Source organism: Ranitomeya imitator, chromosome 9 (assembly GCF_032444005.1).
Source record: "Ranitomeya imitator isolate aRanImi1 chromosome 9, aRanImi1.pri, whole genome shotgun sequence".
In the NCBI taxonomy this organism is placed as follows: domain Eukaryota; kingdom Metazoa; phylum Chordata; class Amphibia; order Anura; family Dendrobatidae; genus Ranitomeya; species Ranitomeya imitator.
In genome coordinates, this window is record NC_091290.1 from 8,145,895 (window position 1) to 8,165,627 (window position 19,733).

General features: G+C 52.0%; 2 protein-coding genes across 29 annotated transcripts in view; one reads left to right on the top strand and one right to left on the bottom strand.

The window, feature by feature from the left end:
• Positions 1–3,449, top strand: part of MYBPC3 (myosin binding protein C3) — an 80,365-nt gene extending 76,916 nt beyond the window's left edge. The window contains exons 31-33 of the mRNA XM_069739982.1: positions 401–587; positions 814–840; positions 3,189–3,449. Of these exons, the coding sequence (XP_069596083.1) occupies positions 401–587; positions 814–824 (198 nt within the window). The 3' untranslated portion in view covers positions 825–840; positions 3,189–3,449. The remainder of the gene's footprint in view (positions 1–400; positions 588–813; positions 841–3,188) is intronic.
• Positions 3,450–5,996: 2,547 nt separating this feature from the next.
• MADD (MAP kinase activating death domain) overlaps positions 5,997–19,733 on the bottom strand; it is a 66,728-nt gene continuing 52,991 nt past the window's right edge. For 17 of the 28 annotated variants that reach the window (XM_069739804.1, XM_069739803.1, XM_069739799.1 and 14 more), the window contains 6 exons: positions 18,445–18,552; positions 17,828–17,992; positions 17,610–17,682; positions 16,983–17,089; positions 10,464–10,510; positions 5,997–6,679 (listed from right to left, as the gene is read on the bottom strand). In XM_069739804.1, the coding sequence (XP_069595905.1) occupies positions 10,487–10,510; positions 16,983–17,089; positions 17,610–17,682; positions 17,828–17,992; positions 18,445–18,552 (477 nt within the window). In that variant the 3' untranslated portion in view covers positions 5,997–6,679; positions 10,464–10,486. Of the gene's footprint in view, positions 6,680–10,463; positions 10,511–13,266; positions 13,337–16,982; positions 17,090–17,609; positions 17,683–17,827; positions 17,993–18,444; positions 18,553–19,733 lie in introns of all 28 variants that reach the window. The other 11 variants (XM_069739802.1, XM_069739800.1, XM_069739783.1 and 8 more) reach the window with 1 other exon arrangement.

Consider the following 19,733-nt stretch of genomic DNA (forward strand, 5'->3'; position numbering starts at 1 on the left):
GTGATTGTCAGTTCTTTCTGTATGACTGTCCATGCAGAGGTAGCTGTCAATCACTAGTAGCTCCACCCACTGGACTCCTGTGCACAAACATCGGGGATCTCATAAATTACAAGTTGCGCTGGAAGAGTTGATAATCTGCGGTTAAGACAAACTAATGCAATTGTGATGCTGCTACTGTAAAACAATGCAGCTGTATTTTCTATACGGGCAAAAAAAAAAAACTGCATCAGAAATGTTGTGTGTGAACAAGCCGTAGGGCAATGTGCGGAGGACTGCAGACCGAAGAGAGGAGAACAGAGTCAGGTTTCGGAGTGCCCGGAACGGCTTCTTCTGGGACCCTCCTTGTGGGACCCTCTGTCACCGCTATGTGATAACTTGTTTTCCTCTTCACTACCTGTAGCCAAAAATCACTTGGTACAAGAACAAGATGGATCTGTCCGGGGAGGCCCGTTACCGTAACTTCAGTAAGCAGGGCGTGCTCACCCTGGAGGTCCGGAAGCCCAGTCCGTTTGATGGCGGCGTCTACACGTGTAGAGCAGTGAATGAGCATGGAGAGGCAGAGACCGAGTGCCGGCTGGAGGTCCGAGGTGAGGCCGTGGGCTCTGATCACACAGACGTTGGGGTGGGCACCGCATCCTTGACCCGTCCGCCTCGAATTATTACTCGAAGCTACATGAGCCGGTATTAGGGTCTCACCCATCATGGGAGGGGGTGCGATTATAAGTCAGGTTACCACACAGGGAGACACCTGGGGATATGCAGTAACATAAAATGGCGGATGGTTCCATTATCTCTATTTTTCTTTGTTTTTAGTGCCCCAGTAAATGTTGGTGACGGCAGGTAAGTGCATTATTATTTACAGAGTGGGAGAAGGGCCAGAAACGGACCTCATTTATGGGTGGGAGGCGGGCTGTTATTTCCACCTTACCCCATGTCGTGTCATGTTCAATAATTGGTTCTTATCAATTACTTTATAAATGCTTATAGGGGATGGAACTCCAAATCCCATCATGGCCCTAGTTATAACATGACGTTGCGTCTGGCTGCAGCCACCACCAGGGGGAGCTCAGGAGCTGATTGTGTACAGTGAGCGCCCTCTAGTGGGGACATGGAAGTGAAGGGACAGAGCTGCACGTGCTCGGCCACCGGTCTACTCAGTGATGTGGGGGTCTCCCACAGCCTCCCACCCCGAGGAAAGCTGGAAATCAGGACAGAAGTCTGATTTGATTAACAAAAAAAAGCAACTTTGCAAATTAACCTGATAAAAAAACTCCAACTCTCATCATGACGGGTTATAGTTTTGCCACAGTTCAGTCAAGCGTCTGAAACAGTTTTTGATTTCCACTGTATCGTCACCTCTATTCCATTCACATCTTCATTTTATTAATCTGTTATCAAAAAATGAGCAATTATTAACGTAGGAAACTCTGAAAAAAATCTGATGGTATAAAGATGATCCACACTGGGGCCTTTATGTTTTGTGCAGCCTCATGTGAATCACATCGCTCCGCTGTAACACGGACAATGTGTAGAATGCACTGAACGAGCCCAAAGTAACAGGGACGGTGCGCCGAACGAGCCCAAAGTAACAGGGACGGTGCGCCGAACGAGCCCAAAGTAACAGGGGCGGTGCGCCGAACGAGCCCAAAGTAACAGGGGCGGTGCGCCGAACGAGCCCAAAGTAACAGGGGCGGTGCGCCGAACGAGCCCAAAGTAACAGGGACGGTGCGCCGAACGAGCCCAAAGCAACAGGGGCGGTGCGCCGAACGAGCCCAAAGCAACAGGGGCGGTGCGCCGAACGAGCCCAAAGCAACAGGGGCGGTGCGCCGAACGAGCCCAAAGCAACAGGGGCGGTGCGCCGAACGAGCCCAAAGCAACAGGGGCGGTGCGCCGAACGAGCCCACAGCAACAGGGGCGTTGCGCCGAACGAGCCCAAAGCAACAGGGGCGGTGCGCCGAACGAGCCCAAAGCAACAGGGGCGGTGCGCCGAACGAGCCCAAAGCAACAGGGGCGGTGCGCCGAACGAGCCCAAAGCAACAGGGGCGGTGCGCCGAACGAGCCCAAAGCAACAGGGGCGGTGCGCCGAACGAGCCCAAAGCAACAGGGGCGGTGCGCCGAACGAGCCCAAAGCAACAGGGGCGGTGCGCCGAACGAGCCCAAAGCAACAGGGGCGGTGCGCCGAACGAGCCCAAAGCAACAGGGGCGGTGCGCCGAACGAGCCCAAAGCAACAGGGGCGGTGCGCCGAACGAGCCCAAAGCAACAGGGGCGGTGCGCCGAACGAGCCCACAGCAACAGGGGCGGTGCGCCGAACGAGCCCACAGCAACAGGGGCGGTGCGCCGAACGAGCCCAAAGCAACAGGGGCGGTGCGCCGAACGAGCCCAAAGCAACAGGGGCGGTGCGCCGAACGAGCCCAAAGCAACAGGGGCGGTGCGCCGAACGAGCCCAAAGCAACAGGGGCGGTGCGCCGAACGAGCCCAAAGCAACAGGGGCGGTGCGCCGAACGAGCCCAAAGCAACAGGGGCGGTGCGCCGAACGAGCCCAAAGCAACAGGGGCGGTGCGCCGAACGAGCCCAAAGCAACAGGGGCGGTGCGCCGAACGAGCCCAAAGCAACAGGGGCGGAGCGCCGAACGAGCCCAAAGCAACAGGGGCGGTGCGCCGAACGAGCCCAAAGCAACAGGGGCGGTGCGCCGAACGAGCCCAAAGCAACAGGGGCGGTGCGCCGAACGAGCCCAAAGCAACAGGGGCGGTGCGCCGAACGAGCCCAAAGCAACAGGGACGGTGCGCCGAACGAGCCCAAAGCAACAGGGACGGTGCGCCGAACGAGCCCAAAGTAACACGGCCGTGCGGGGGCATCAGCGCTGCCCCGTCACACGAGTCCACCCATGGAGGTTCTTGTCTCATGTCTACGGGTTACGAGTCGTATTGTAACTTATATCTGCAATACCAGATCCAGCCTCTGGGAAAGAGCGGCGCTATAGAGGTTTATTAGATCTCCCCAGGGGTTCTCCATGGTAATGGGCAGTTGCGTAAATAACTATCCAAAATTATCGAGAATGTTACTAAATAGGTTCAGATTCTTAAATAATTGTTTTCTTTCCTGCTTCAGTAATGTCAGTATTGTGCTTGCTCTGGGGTTGCCATGGTAGCATGATCAGCCTTCTATACTCTGTCCTCTCTCTCCACAGGTGAAGGATGGCGGCGGTGGAGCGCCATCTATTGGTTGCAGTAGTTTATAGTATTTACACGTGTAGGATGGCGCCATCTGTTCATGTTCCATTGGGTAAACATTGGCGTCAATTTATTATTATTTTTTTTGCTTTTTCTAATTGTTATGAAGGATGTGATAGTCCCGGCTCCAGTCGTACAGGCGAGATGACGATGTAAAATACAGACAAAATTTATGTGGATTCAGAAGGTGAAATAAAGAAATGTAAAAAAATGCAGAATATTTAATAATGTTTTATCCCCCCCCCCCCCCCAAAAAAAAAAAGTCGGAGAGCCGCATCCGCTTGTATAGAACAAGTTCATTATATGCTGTGCACACTGCCATTCAGGGGTCAATGTGGCCCCCGAGGGGGCAGTTGGGTCCAAAAAGGCTTCTACCAAGTATCCTGCTCCCCGCGCTCCTATTCCTCTCCAGTCTCCCACACACGCCGACATCTTCCCCACACTGGCAGCGTCTGCAGTTAGGACGTGTTCACACATTGCGGAAAACGCACAGAAAGCTCCGTAACGTCCCGGTCATCTAATGCCAACCCGATACTATGGAATGGCACCAGGGTTCAACTGCAAAAGATTAGTGCTACAAAATGTGCAGCGCGGAGACCCCCACAAACCCCCCAGGGTCAGGCCGTCAATGCCTTTACAATGAATTCTCACTGTTACCCTAGACCACCAGGGAAATCCATAGCATCAATGCTTCAGCCGTCCACCAGGGATGTTATGGTGAACGTGACCTACACGGACAGGTATAAGGGCCCCTGGGACGCGCCCTACGTGGACCGGTATAAGGGGCCCTGGGACGTGCCCTACGCGGACCGGTATAAGGGGCCCTGGGACGTGCCCTACGCGGACCGGTATAAGGGGCCCTGGGACGCGCCCTACGCGGACCGGTATAAGGGGCCCTGGGACGCGCCCTACGCGGACCGGTATAAGGGGCCCTGGGACGCGCCCTACGCGGACCGATATAAGGGGCCCTGGCACGCGCCCTACGCGGACCGATATAAGGGGCCCTGGCACGTGCCCTACGCGGACCGGTATAAGGGGCCCTGGGACGCGCCCTACGCGGACCGGTATAAGGGGCCCTGGCACGTGCCCTACGCGGACCGGTATAAGGGGCCCTGGCACGTGCCCTACGCGGACCGATATAAGGGGCCCTGGCACGTGCCCTACGCGGACCGGTATAAGGGGCCCTGGGACGCGCCCTACGCGGACCGGTATAAGGGGCCCTGGGACGCGCCCTACGCGGACCCGTTTAAGGGGCCCTGGGACGCGCCCTACGCAGACCCGTATAAGGGGCCCTGGGACGCGCCCTACGCGGACCCGTATAAGGGGCCCTGGGACGCGCCCTACGCGGACCCGTATAAGGGGCCCTGGGACGCGCCCTACGCGGACCCGTATAAGGGGCCCTGGCACGCGCCCTACGCGGACCCGTATAAGGTGCCCTGGCACGCGCCCTACGCGGACCCGTATAAGGGGCCCTGGCACGCGCCCTACGCGGACCCGTATAAGGGGCCCTGGGACGCGCCCTACGCGGACCCGTATAAGGGGCCCTGGGACGTGCCCTACGTGGACCGATATAAGGGGCCCGGGGACGTACCCTACGCGGACCGATATAAGGCTGCCATCACACTAGCAGTATTTGGTCAGTATTTTACATCAGTATTTGTAGCCAAAACCAGGAGTGGGTGATAAATACAGAAGTGGTGCAGATGTTTCTATTAGACTTTTCCTCTAATTGTTCCACTCCTGGTTTTGGCTACAAATACTGATGTAAAATACTGACCACATACTGGTGGGTTCCTAGGACCATTTGCGCTGTATTTTCCCATCCGTACGACCATTTCAAGTGTAAGATGCTGTTCGAGTCCACTGGTACGGATGAGGAAAATCTGCCACAACCAGGATGTAAAAACCTTCCCCAACCTGCAGGACACATGCACACTAGACTTAGGAAAACACATCAGAATCAGCACGCATCCTGTGGAAGATTTTCCATAAGTCGCCACCTGCAGTGCGGAAATGGAGCAGATGAGGATCCCCAATTAGGCTGCAGGATTTGGTGCTCCCGCTATGCTGGAGGTGACACCGCCGTCCTCAGACCCCGCACCTTACAACGTACAGAGACCACGGCCAGACCCCGGGCGACTCATGTTTCCTGGGCTCTCTCCCCTCACACATTGCAGGATGCTGCGCACCTCGTCCTTCGCCCGGACAGTCACCGCAGAGGACACTATTTTAGGGGAGGTCAGGTCCGCACCGTCCTGAATCTGCTCCGCAGCAGTCAGACTCGCTGACAGGTTTAGGAGAAGATTCAGCCCTCGATGCCTCATATGGAAGTCTGATGTCCCAGCAGCTGCGGCCACCGACAGGCGGAAATATAGCAGAGCAGATAAAACTGCCAGCAGACAGCAGTGGGGGGAGGGGGCGGCTGCAGGAATCCCAGCAGCAGCGATAAGTAACCTGCGAGATAATGGGACAGGGCAGAAGGCTGCACACGGGGGTTATGGAGGACGGCACAGCCAGACACAAGGGAAAGGGGGTACCACATGAATGTGTGATTGGGGTGGGGGTCTGATGGGACCCTCACTGATATCCAAGTGAGTGAAGTTTGACTGCACACAGTATTCACAGGGAATGACGAGAGCCGTCCAGCACTAGCGGCAGCAAATGCACCACAAGGTCGTGTGATATCTCCAAACCGGCCTTATAAATTATTATGTGCTGCCCCCTAGAGGCCCAACCATGAAATAACGGGACGCCGCGGCCCGAAGTACATGAATGATAGTTTATTGCACATTCAGGATCTGTACAGATTTCTATAAATAAGAAAGAGCTGGATATTTACATGGTGCGCTCCATGCAGAGGGGGAGAGCGCTGCAGTCACATTGGGGATATTTACACTGTACCGTAGGACGTCACAAATCGCTCGACCATAGAAGCGAGCAGAGCGCGCGCCGGGGCAGCCCTGTTCTCACATCAAATGCCTGCTCTGCTTCAAGCTCACACGCAAGGGGTTAAGTACGGAAAACGCCGGCATGTTTCCCTGTGGCCCCAAAAGTGAAGCAGCCTGGAGCCGATCCTATACTAACTGGTGACAAAAATACGCCAGCGGAGACGGACACAACGTTTGCATCGTCATGGAAGAATTGTGCCGTAGTCGTCGCACGGATCGGCAGTAACACACAAAGCACACGACACAAAAGCGGGCGGCAATACGGGGTCACAACACGTAGCGCTCACTACAAGGGAGTATGTGCAGGCTCCAGATACGGGAGATGGAAATGGGGCAGCTGCCAGCGATGCCAGTGACGGGGGGCACAGGGGACGCGGGGGGCACAGGGGAGGTCAACTGGACACGGGCCGAGGGGGTCTGCTCTTCATCTCTGCCTCCTTCCCTCTGATGGCGGCCACATAGGAGAAGAGACACAGCACGGAATAGCAGATCTCGTGGGCCTGGAAAAATGGAGGGAAAAAAAAAAAGTGGTCAGGTAAGAACTCGACAACGTGACCTGCAACTTAAAATAAAATAGCCAGAAAAAACATAAAAGGAGCCTTAAACATGTCGCCCAGCAATCTGTTATCTTTTCTCAAAAAAGCGCAGCCTCCCCCCTTCTGCAGCAGAAGCCTCCCCCCTCCTGCAGCAGAAGCCTCCCCCCAGCAGGATGATGATTGCCAAACCCCACTCCTTGGGCTCCATGCCTCAGCCAATCAGCAGTAGATCCGGCCTGTGTTTTCTGCAGGATTTCTACAAGTCTGACCATGCAGAAAATCCTGCACTAACACACTGCGGATGAGATCAGGTTAAAAGAAGCAAAAAAAGAAAAAAGTTTTAGTTCTGTTTCCCCACCTTCCTTCCTTCCGAGTTCGCTGGTCTGGACCCATCTATAAATCCTACGATAACTGCGGGCGCACGGTGACATCACCGAAGTGCCAGACAAGAGTTAATGATATCGCCATATGGGCAACCCGAGGTCAGAGCAGGGGTGAGGTTCACGGAGGTCGTGGTGCAACCCAAAACCGGAGCTGTCAGCGCAGGATGCGGCCATAAAAATGATGGATTTCATGAGTCTCCGACAGGAGGCGGCCGGGTGTGAACGGCTTAGGCCCCTGTCACACATCAGTTTTTGCCGTCAGTCACAATCCGTTGGCTCGATGGATCCGTCGCAGTTTGTGAAAAACTGATGCGACAGATCCATTTTTTTGGTTGCCGGACAATTTTCAACGGATCCGGAGAACGACGGATGAAACGTGAGGCCATCGTCGCAATCAGTCGCTAATACAAGTCTATGAAAAAAAAACAGATGCGGCAGCATCAGTCGCTGGATTCATTTTTTCAAAATTTGACTGATTGCGACTGATGGCAAAAAACTGCTGCGTGAAATACGAGACCGCAGCGACTGGACCCCGCGCGGATTACTGACTGCAGCGACCACAACTCAGGGGCAGAACGGGATTACTGACCGCAGATACCACAACCCAGGGGCAGAACGGGATTACTGACCGCAGATACCAGACCCCCGGGGAAGCATGGACTACTGACTGCAGCGACTGAACCCCGGGGGCAGCACGGATTACTGACTGTAGTGACCAGACCGCCAGGGCAGCACGGATTACTGACTGCAGTGACCACAACCCAGGGCAGCACGGATTACTGACTGCAGTGATCACAACCCAGGGGCAGCATGGATTACTGACTGCAGCGACTGAACCCCGGGGGCAGCACGGATTACTGACTGTAGTGACCAGACCGCCAGGGCAGCACAGATTACTGACTGCAGTGACCACAACCCAGGGCAGCACGGATTACTGACTGCAGTGATCACAACCCAGGGGCAGCATGGATTACTGACTGCAGCGACTGAACCCCGGGGGCAGCACGGATTACTGACTGTAGTGACCAGACCGCCAGGGCAGCACAGATTACTGACTGCAGTGACCACAACCCAGGGCAGCACGGATTACTGACTGCAGTGATCACAACCCAGGGGCAGCATGGATTACTGACTGCAGCAACCACAACTCAGGGGCAGCACGGATTACTGACTGCAGTGACCACAACCCAGGGGCAGCACGGATTACTGACTGCAGTGACCACAACCCAGGGGCAGCACAGATTACTGACTGCAGTGACCACAACCCAAGAGCAGCATGGATTACTGACTGCAGTGACCACAACCCAGGGGCAGCACGGATTACTGACTGCAGTGACCACAACCCAGGGGCAGCATGGATTACTGACTGCAGTGACCACAACCCAGGGGCAGCACGGATTACTGACTGCAGTGACCACAACCCAGGGGCAGCATGGATTACTGACTGCAGTGACCACAACCCAGGGGCAGCATGGATTACTGACTGCAGTGACCAGACCCCCAGGGCAGCACGGATTACTGACTGTAGTGACCACAACCCAAGAGCAGCACGGATTACTGACTGTAGTGACCAGACCGCCAGGGCAGCACGGATTACTGACTGCAGTGACCACAACCCAGGGCAGCACAGATTACTGACTGCAGTGACCACAACCCAGGGCAGCACGGATTACTGACTGCAGTGATCACAACCCAGGGGCAGCATGGATTACTGACTGCAGCAACCACAACTCAGGGGCAGCACGGATTACTGACTGCAGTGACCACAACCCAGGGGCAGCACGGATTACTGACTGCAGTGACCACAACCCAGGGGCAGCACGGATTACTGACTGCAGTGACCACAACCCAAGAGCAGCACGGATTACTGACTGCAGTGACCACAACCCAGGGGCAGCACGGATTACTGACTGCAGTGACCACAACCCAGGGGCAGCACGGATTACTGACTGCAGTGACCACAACCCAGGGGCAGCATGGATTACTGACTGCAGTGACCACAACCCAGGGGCAGCATGGATTACTGACTGTAGTGACCACAACCCAAGAGCAGCACGGATTACTGACTGCAGTGACCACAACCCAGGGGCAGCACGGATTACTGACTGCAGTGACCACAACCCAGGGGCAGCACGGATTACTGACTGCAGTGACCACAACCCAGGGGCAGCATGGATTACTGACTGCAGTGACCACAACCCAGGGGCAGCACGGATTACTGACTGCAGTGACCACAACCCAGGGGCAGCATGGATTACTGACTGCAGTGACCACAACCCAAGAGCAGCACGGATTACTGACTGCAGTGACCACAACCCAAGAGCAGCACGGATTACTGACTGCAGTGACCACAACCCAAGAGCAGCACGGATTACTGACTGCAGTGACCACAAACCAAGAGCAGCACGGATTACTGACTGCAGTGACCACAACCCAGGGGCAGCACGGATTACTGACTGCAGTGACCACAACCCAAGAGCAGCACGGATTACTGACTGCAGTGACCACAAACCAAGAGCAGCACGGATTACTGACTGCAGTGACCAGACCCCCAGTGGCAGAACGGGATTACTGACCGCAGATAACAGACCCCCGGGGAAGCACGGACTACTGACTGCAGCGACTGGACCCCGGGGGCAGTGCCGATTACTGACTGCAGCGACCACAACCCCAGGGACAGCATGGATTATTGACCGCAGCGACCAGACCCCCGGGGAAGCACGGATTTCTGACCGCATTGACCGGACTCCTGGGGCAGCACGAATTACTGACAGAACTTTATACATTAACAACAATAGACCTGAAATATAAACCTGATGGAAGGAAGGAGGGTCCCCAAAAACCAACAGCGGGGGGCCACTCTACCCAATACCAAGTCCGGGGGCCAGAGAGATTGGGTACAAGGCTGGCACAACATGGCCTCCGTCTTTCAGGTTGAGTTTGTTGCATCACAGTCCCATTTACTGCAATGGAGCTGAAACTGCAGTACCAGACACAACCTGCAGACATGGATGGCGCTGTCATAAGCAACCAAGGTTTAAGTGGAGGAGTGCGCTTATTTTAACTTATTTTATGTAGGGCCCATGAGCAATTAAGGAGTTGTCCACTAATGCAGAACCCCTTAAAAAAAACCTGTTATAGCCAACTGGGCAGGGCTTGATGATCGCTATGGATCAGTCCTGACCAATGCCCCATTAGCCTGCAGCGGAGGTGTCCATCGCACCTCCATGGTCTACAGGGTATCTCCGAGATGGTGGGGTACCAGCAGTAGGACCCCCAGCGATCAGCTACGTAAGCCGCCCCTTTAATATAGAATCACAAAGTCGTCATTTCATAGGAGCCTTAAGGGTCTCGCGCCCACTTACCATGGGGGTCTTGTATCGATGGCTCACCACTTCTTTAGTTTCAGGAACTAAAATCGGATCCAAGAGACAAAACAGAAAGTTCAAAAACACAAAGAAACCGAGAAACCAGAGGGAGATCGGACACCCAGTGTGGGGCTACGGACGACACCTAGTGGGGGGCTACGGACGACACCCAGCGGGGGGCTACGGAGGACACCCAGCGGGGGCATGAAGAATGGCCACAGACACCACAACACGGGGACATCCGAGCACGGAGTGGAGGAAGGGCACAATGACAACGGAGGATTAAATGGCACAACGACACCCAGGGAAACGAGGTCAGAAGAATCAAGTGTCAGGGTCCGGCGCTGCGGCCGAGGGGCCGCACGTGAAGATTTCTGTGAATTACTGTGGAACTAACAAAACTAAGAACCAATTTTGGGGTCATTAAAAAAATGGCAAGAAAGTTCCGAAAACATCACCGAGACAACAGACGTAATAAAGGCCATGAACTTTGACTTTACTGAGAAAAGATCGGACTGAATCCCTATGACAACACTTCCGGCCTCGTGTCCTCATCTCAGTGTTATCATAAGGAAGCAGAGTCTAAAAACAACCAGAGTCCAGCTCCGACATACTGCCCCGGTGACAGAACACGCCTGGTAATTAAAGGGGTTGTCACATATGATGTAAGGGGTAAACGTAGCATCATTGGGGGTCCGCAGACTAATTAGAACAGGGTCTCAATATCACACATTATTGGAGATGTAGTGAGCATGTGCGACCATCGCTCCATTTACCTTCTATAGGAGGTGGTCGCACACGCTCACTACCGCTCCATTCACTGTCTATAGGAGGTGGTCACACATGATCACTACCGCTCCATTCACCGTCTATAGGAGGTGGTCGCACACACTCACTACCGCTCCATTCACCGTCTATAGGAGGTGGTCGCACACGCTCACTACCGCTCCATTCACCGTCTATAGGAGGTGGTCGCACACGCTCACTACCGCTCCATTCACCATCTATAGGAGGTGGTCGCACACGCTCACTACCGCTCCATTCACCGTCTATAGGAGGTGGTCGCACACGCTCACTACCGCTCCATTCACCGTCTATAGGAGGTGGTCGCACACGCTCACTACCGCTCCATTCACCGTCTATAGGAGGTGGTCGCACACGCTCACTACCGCTCCATTCACAGTCTATAGGAGGTGGTCGCACACGCTCACTACCGCTCCATTCACCGTCTATAGGAGGTGGTCGCACACGCTCACTACCGCTCCATTCACCGTCTATAGGAGGTGGTCGCACACGCTCACTACCGCTCCATTCACCGTCTATAGGAGGTGGTCGCACACGCTCACTACCGCTCCATTCACCATCTATAGGAGGTGGTCGCACACTCACTACCGCTCCATTCACCGTCTATAGGAGGTGGTCGCACACGCTCACTACCCTCCACTGTCTATAGGAGGTGGTCGCACACACTCACTACAGCTCCATTCACCATCTATAGGAGGTGGTCGCACACTCACTACCGCTCCATTCACCGTCTATAGGAGGTGGTCGCACACACTCACTACCGCTCCATTCACCGTCTATAGGAGGTGGTCGCACACGCTCACTACCGCTCCATTCACCGTCTATAGGAGGTGGTCGCACGCGCTCACTACCGCTCCATTCACAAGGGACACACCGCCCCCGTACTTCGGATGAAAAGCAGCAATTACACATTTATCGATTACACTCATGTGTTTATAGGACAACCCTATTAAGCTTCCAGAACACTGGACAGGAAGTGTTGTCATGGGGCAAAAAGGCATAATAGGATAATCTACAATGTTTAAAGTCAACTCCATGAGCTTCAATATGGAGCGTGTTGAGGTCCGGTGAGTGTTGGGGTCTGTGCGGCCAGAGGGGTGACGTCCATTATGCTAGTATCGTGTAGGTCTAGAATAGTTCGTTTGCCGCTTTTACATCCCCAGCACCAAACAGTGACAACATGAAAAACACCAGACGGACAGAGACGAGGACACGGGGATTGCCGGGCAGGGAAAAAGAACACCATTATGGACATTTTGTGATGCTCAGAAACATGAAAAGGGAGCAGGGTCCTGGTGTATGAGCCTCAGTCTCTCTCTGAACATCAGGGGGCCTAATACTGTCACTTAGAAGGGGCTGTACACGACGTTTTTTATTAGAAGAGTGTTGAAAAATAGCGATCAGCTTTAATGCGAAGAGTAATCCTATAAAAGTGCTCAATCCCCTGCAGCGCCACCACAGGAGGAGCGAGGTATTACAACTCAATAATGGGCGCTCTGTGCAACACATGGTGGGGATGGGTCCTCCAGAGCGAGAGGCGCCCAATGGAGGTCAGGATAATCATCTAACAGTCCTTTATATTGGGATTTCTAATATTAATATCCCATAATTCGCCCCATAAGTGCCCCAGATGGGAAGACCCCTTTTAATTGATGGCGTCGTGATCTGAAGGCTCATCTAAAATACCTGCGCCGGACCCCTGAAACGTCTCTGCTATGAGGGGATCCCATAAAGTGGCAGAAGTAACATCTAGGACTCGGCAATGGGACAGAACATTACCTGATCGGAGGAGGAAGGTTTTCATGGCTGCCACAGGCAGACGCAGCACACAATATATGGCAGTAACTCAGAGGACCCCCAAGACATATCTTTACGATATTCCTGGAAACACCCCCAAAAACCTCCCCTCCAGAGACGGGCGTTAAATGTGGGGCATCCTACACTCCGAGTTACGGCCATAGCAATACAGACCCAGCGGCACAAGGACGGTAATTACCAAATTCCTCCAAGACAAAGACGCCCCGTACAGTGTTACACTTTTTTATGTGATTCAGCTGTATAAAAACCTGGAGGAGAGAAGGGACAGGGAAAAAAGATGGGGAGGAAGAGAGGAACAGAACGTAATGAAAGAGGAGGGAAAGGAAGAGAATGTAAGAGGAAATGAAAAAGGAGGATAAAGAGAAGGAGGAGGAAAAGATGGAGGAGGAAGAGAACGTAAGAGGAAATGGGAGGAGGGAAAGGAAGAGAATGTAAGAGGAAATGAAAGGAGGATAAAGAGAAGGAGGAGGAAGAGAAGGAGGAGGAAGAGAACGTAAGAGGAAATGAAAGGAGGTAAAGGAAGATTAGAATGTAAGAGGAAATGAAAGAGGAGGAAGAGAAAGTATGAGGAAATGAAAGAAGGATAAAGAGAATGTAAGAGGAAATGAGAGGAGGGAAAGGAAGAGAATGTAAGAGGAAATGAAAGGAAGGAAAGGAAGAGAACGTAAGAGGAAATGGGAGGAGGGAAAGGAAGAGAATGTAAGAGAAAATGAAAGAGGAAGGAAGGATAAAGAGAAGGAGGAGGAAGAGAATGTAAGAGGAAATGAGAGGAGGGAAAGGAAGATTAGAATGTAAGAGGAAATGAAAGAGGAGGATAAAGAGAAGGAGGAGGAAGAGAACGTAAGAGGAAATGGGAGGAGGGAAAGGAAGAGAATGTAAGAGAAAATGAAAGAGGAAGGAAGGATAAAGAGAAGGAGGAGGAAGAGAATGTAAGAGGAAATGAGAGGAGGGAAAGGAAGATTAGAATGTAAGAGCAAATGAAAGAGGAGGATAAAGAGAAGGAGGAGGAAGAGAACGTAAGAAGAAATGGGAGGAGGGAAAGGAAGAGAAAGTAAGAGGAAATCAAAGAGGAGGAAGAGAACGTAAGAGGAAATGGGAGGAGGGAAAGGAAGAGAATGTAAGAGAAAATGAAAGAGGAAGGAAGGATAAAGAGAAGGAGGAGGAAGAGAACATAAGAGGAAATGAAAGGAGGGAAAGGAAGAGAATGTAAGAGGAAATGAAAGAGGAGGAAGAGAAAGTACGAGGAAATGAAAGAAGAATAAAGAGAAAGAGGAGGAAGAGAATGTAAGAGGAAATGAGAGGAGGATAAAGAGAAGGAGGAGGAAGAGAAGGAGGAGGAAGAGAACGTAAGAGGAAATGGGAGGAGGGAAAGGAAGAGAAAGTAAGAGGAAATCAAAGAGGAGGAAGAGAACGTAAGAGGAAATGGGAGGAGGGAAAGGAAGAGAATGTAAGAGAAAATGAAAGAGGAAGGAAGGATAAAGAGAAGGAGGAGGAAGAGAATGTAAGAGGAAATGAGAGGAGGGAAAGGAAGATTAGAATGTAAGAGCAAATGAAAGAGGAGGATAAAGAGAAGGAGGAGGAAGAGAACGTAAGAGGAAATGGGAGGAGGGAAAGGAAGAGAATGTAAGAGAAAATGAAAGAGGAGGATAAAGAGAAGGAGGAGGAAGAGAACGTAAGAGGAAATGAGAGGAGGATAAAGAGAAGGAGGAGGAAGAGAACGTAAGAGGAAATGGGAGGAGGGAAAGGAAGAGAAAGTAAGAGGAAATCAAAGAGGAGGAAGAGAACGTAAGAGGAAATGGGAGGAGGGAAAGGAAGAGAATGTAAGAGAAAATGAAAGAGGAAGGAAGGATAAAGAGAAGGAGGAGGAAGAGAACATAAGAGGAAATGAAAGGAGGGAAAGGAAGAGAATGTAAGAGGAAATGAAAGAGGAGGAAGAGAAAGTACGAGGAAATGAAAGAAGAATAAAGAGAAAGAGGAGGAAGAGAATGTAAGAGGAAATGAGAGGAGGATAAAGAGAAGGAGGAGGAAGAGAAGGAGGAGGAAGAGAACGTAAGAGGAAATGGGAGGAGGGAAAGGAAGAGAAAGTAAGAGGAAATCAAAGAGGAGGAAGAGAACGTAAGAGGAAATGGGAGGAGGGAAAGGAAGAGAATGTAAGAGAAAATGAAAGAGGAAGGAAGGATAAAGAGAAGGAGGAGGAAGAGAACATAAGAGGAAATGAAAGGAGGGAAAGGAAGAGAATGTAAGAGGAAATGAAAGAGGAGGAAGAGAAAGTACGAGGAAATGAAAGAAGGATAAAGAGAAAGAGGAGGAAAAGAATGTAAGAGGAAATGAGAGGAGGGAAAGGAAGAGAATGTAAGAGGAAATGAGAGGAGGGAAAGGAAGAGAATGTAAGAGGAAATGAAAGAGGAGGATAAAGAGAAGGAGGAGGAAGAGAACGTAAGGAAAATGGAAGGAGGGAAAGGAAGAGAATGTAAGAGGAAATGAAAGAGGAAGGAAGGATAAAGAGGAGGAGGAAGAAAATGTAAGAGGAAATGGGAGGAGGGAATGGAAGAGTATGTAAGAGGAAATGAAAGAGGAGGAAGAGAATGTACGAGGAGGTGAAAGAAGGATAACAAGAAAGAGGAAGAGAACGTAAGAGGAAACGAGAGGAGGGAAAGGAAGAGAATGTAAGAGGAAATGAAAGAGGAGAGAAAGGATAAAGAAGATGGTGAAAGCACCGAGAGCACGGGAAAAGATGGAGCAGACGAGAAGAGAGATTGTGAGGGAAAGGGAGAGAGACAGAAGGCACTGGTTAATTTTTCATATCCAGGATCTTTCTGGCGATCACAACATTTCTGTAACAGAATTAATGAGTCGAGGGGAGAAAACAGCTTTGGAATAATTGGGAGACAAACCCTAAAACACAGCAAATAATCAGGAGGTAAACCAGAACTAAAGCCGGGGGGAAAGAAAAGTGTTGGAGGTAAGACGGGAGGAGGTAGCACAGACAGCTCAAAACTAACAGGAGGGGGAAGGGAGAGCAGCGAGAAGCAAAGATGGCGGCAGAGTGAGTACCTTCCGCTCCTTGCAGGAGGAGTGAGCGTGGGAGAGAAATGAGACTGTTAGTGACATAGCGAGACCACACCGCCCCTCACTTCGTATAACCCCCAGCAACACACAGCCCAGACCAGAACATCAATACGGGGAGGCCAGGAGAAAAAAAAAAGTAGCCCCGTCATCAAATCCATCCCTGCTCCTCACCCAGCACGGAGCGCAGGCCCTGCTCAAACTTATATGGAGGGGAGATCACAGCGGACCCCGCACCAGAGTGTACAATCTGCGCACTTATGAGTGGACAGTGCTGGAAAAAAGTAGAGGAATCCGTGTGGAGTCTGCACGTCGTCTTCTCATTCTTGTCTGGATGGGAAAATAAAATCCAATGACCTGAACGACCTGCTGAGCCCTGGGTGACCTTGTGATGAATGCGCACCTGAATTTGTATTTCGCCCCTTTTCCCCCCACCTGGGTGACCTGAGGATGAGCTGTGGATGGAGGTTCAGCGCTGGGAGAGGTCAGCCCGAGCCAGGGAGAGGGGGCTACAAGACGACAGCATCAGACACCCCCCGATCCTAGCAGGCAAAGGGCAGCATGGAGCAAAGACAGCGAGAGACGGCACAAGTGTCACACAGCTAGAGCAAGCGGAGGAGACACAGACTGAGGGGCAGAAGAGGGGCTGAAGATATGGGGGGTCCCGGCACACTGCATCCCACACACTACAATGGTGCACGGTCTGGTGAAGACAACACAACGGATGAAGACACAAGTACACGTATGGACAGGGCCGCCACCCCTACTTACATACACCGTACCCTACGCAGTCACACTATGCCGCCACCATTCACACTCCCCTCATACCTGACTGTGCATGAATTTCAGGTTAATGCCTTCCAGGGTCACTTGGAGGAGACCCCCTTCCCCAGTTTTCATGTCTTGAACTGGGAACTCCCCGCCAAGCTCAGGGCCTACAAGACAAGAAGTGAAAAAGGTGAGAGGGGACGAAATGTGATTTATTTTTGTACTTCAATAATGCGGCGTTTGTTTCTACGCACGGACAACGTGTGAACAAAGTCTTGTAAAATAAAACTGCTCTGACGCCATCAATATCCCAGACTGGACTTTACGCTGCACGCCCCGACATTTATAGGACTAACAGTAAGTGAGTAACTGACCACCACGGGACTTCCGAGGGTCTGACACCCATTGATCCGGCACTGATGACCCATTGTAAGGATAGCGCATCAAGATTTAACCCCTTTAAGATTCTCTAAAATACAATCAATAGAATTGTACACATTTGTATGAGAAAAGGAACATATGAGGTTCCCAATGGGCGGCCATCGATGGTGATAACCCTTAAGGGCTTTCTGACCATGACGAGCCTGTGTGAACACGTGGTATTACATGGCGGCCATAGACCCCTCCGTCTGACACGAGTACGCCCTAGTACCGCGCACGGGTCACACGTGGCTGTGTACACCTTACCTGGCTTAATGCTCTGCTGCCGGGCCGCCGCTCTCTCCATACTTTCCTTTACACAGTAGTAGAGCTCCCGACACTAGAGAAATAAAGGAACAAAACTAAGGTTTATTTAGGAAACACAATATAAAACTTCACTCTTCATTGCCCCTCGCTTGCACCCCATTTACAGATGCTGGGGTGTAACAGAACGGAGGCAGCCATCGCTCCGCGCCTTTACGCACCTTCTTGGTGAAGAACTTGTTGAGTTGCGTCTCTTGTCCGTTCCTTCTCCACAAACAAAGGACTTTGGTCTTGGGACAATATGTCATATTGATGAGCTTCTCGTACCACCAGCGCTCATACACCGCCCCGATGTTACTGCGCAGAACGATGCAGTCATCGCAGACCTGGAAGTATCAGAGGGCGAGATAAGGAGCGCCGCACCACGAACATTATACGGTGACACATAGTACTAGCGGTCACCTAGGCCACAGGATAAGTGACCCCCTTCTGATCACTCTGGGTCCACCACCGTACCTCACAACAGGGCACGGCAGTGACAATCCACTCATTGGTTACAGGCCGTCGGAGGTAGTCGGGCCCAATACTTTCCCACACGCACCTCTGGCAGCACAAGAGACAATCTCCGTTAAAGGGCTATGGCCCCTTTAACAAACGTGGTATTAATTTAGAAAAGTCTAATGTTTCAGAAAAAATAACTTCCATAGTTAGTTTGATATCGCGGCTCCGTTCTAATAAAGTGAAGGAGTTGCAGTACCACAAGCAACCTGTGGACATGTGTGGCACCATTTCTGGAAAAACAAAAGCAGCCATGTATATGAGCACGTGTGTGACCTACCTCCATGAAGAACAAGTCTCCAGTGGTGTCCGTGCCAGCGTGCACCACGAACGTCTGCTTCTTGATATGACGGCTTCCGCTGGGCCGAACACTGAGATCTCGGCCATTCTAGATTTCGGGATAAATCACGTCAGTATTGCATGAAGCAGAAATGCCAGAAAGGCACAAAAATATGAAAGCAGCACAGGCCGAGTACCTAAATAAGAAAGGCGCCCAGGCCGAGTACCTAAATAAGACAGGCGCCCAGGCAGAGTACCTAAATAAGACAGGCGCACAGGCCGAGTACCTAAATAAGACAGGCGCACAGGCCGAGTACCTAAATAAGACAGGCGCACAGGCCGAGTACCTAAATAAGACAGGCGCACAGGCCGAGTACCTAAATAAGACAGGCGCACAGGCCGAGTACCTAAATAAGACAGGCGCACAGGCCGAGTACCTAAATAAGACAGGCGCACAGGCCGAGTACCTAAATAAGACAGGCGCACAGGCCGAGTACCTAAATAAGAAAGGCGCACAGGCAGAGTACCTAAATATGACAGGCGCACAGGCAGAGTACCTAAATATGACAGGCGCACAGGCAGAGTACCTAAATAAGACAGGCGCACAGGCCGAGTACCTAAATAAGACAGGCGCACAGGCAGAGCACCTAAATATGACAGGAGGACAGGCCAAGCACCTAAATATGACAGAAGGACAGGCCGAGCACATAAATATGACAGGAGCACAGGCCGACCACATAAATATGACAGGAGCACAGGCCGAATACATAAATATGACAGGAGCACAGGCCGACCACATAAATATGACAGGAGGACAGGCCGAGCACATAAATATGACAGGAGGACAGGCCGAGCACATAAATATGACAGGAGCACAGGCCGAGCACATAAATATGACAGGAGCACAGGCCGAGCACATAAATATGACAGGAGCACAGGCCGAGCACATAAATATGACAGGAGGACAGGCCGACCACATAAATATGACAGGAGGACAGGCCGAGCACATAAATATGACAGGAGGACAGGCCGAGCACATAAATATGACAGGAGCACAGGCCGAGCACATAAATATGACAGGAGCACAGGCCGAGCACATAAATATGACAGGAGCACAGGCCGAGTACATAAATATGACAGGAGCACAGGCCGAGCACATAAATATGACAGGAGGACAGGCCGAGTACATAAATATGACAGGAGGACAGGCTGAGCACATAAATATGACAGGAGCACAGGCCGAGCACATAAATATGACAGGAGCACAGGCCGAGTACATAAATATGACAG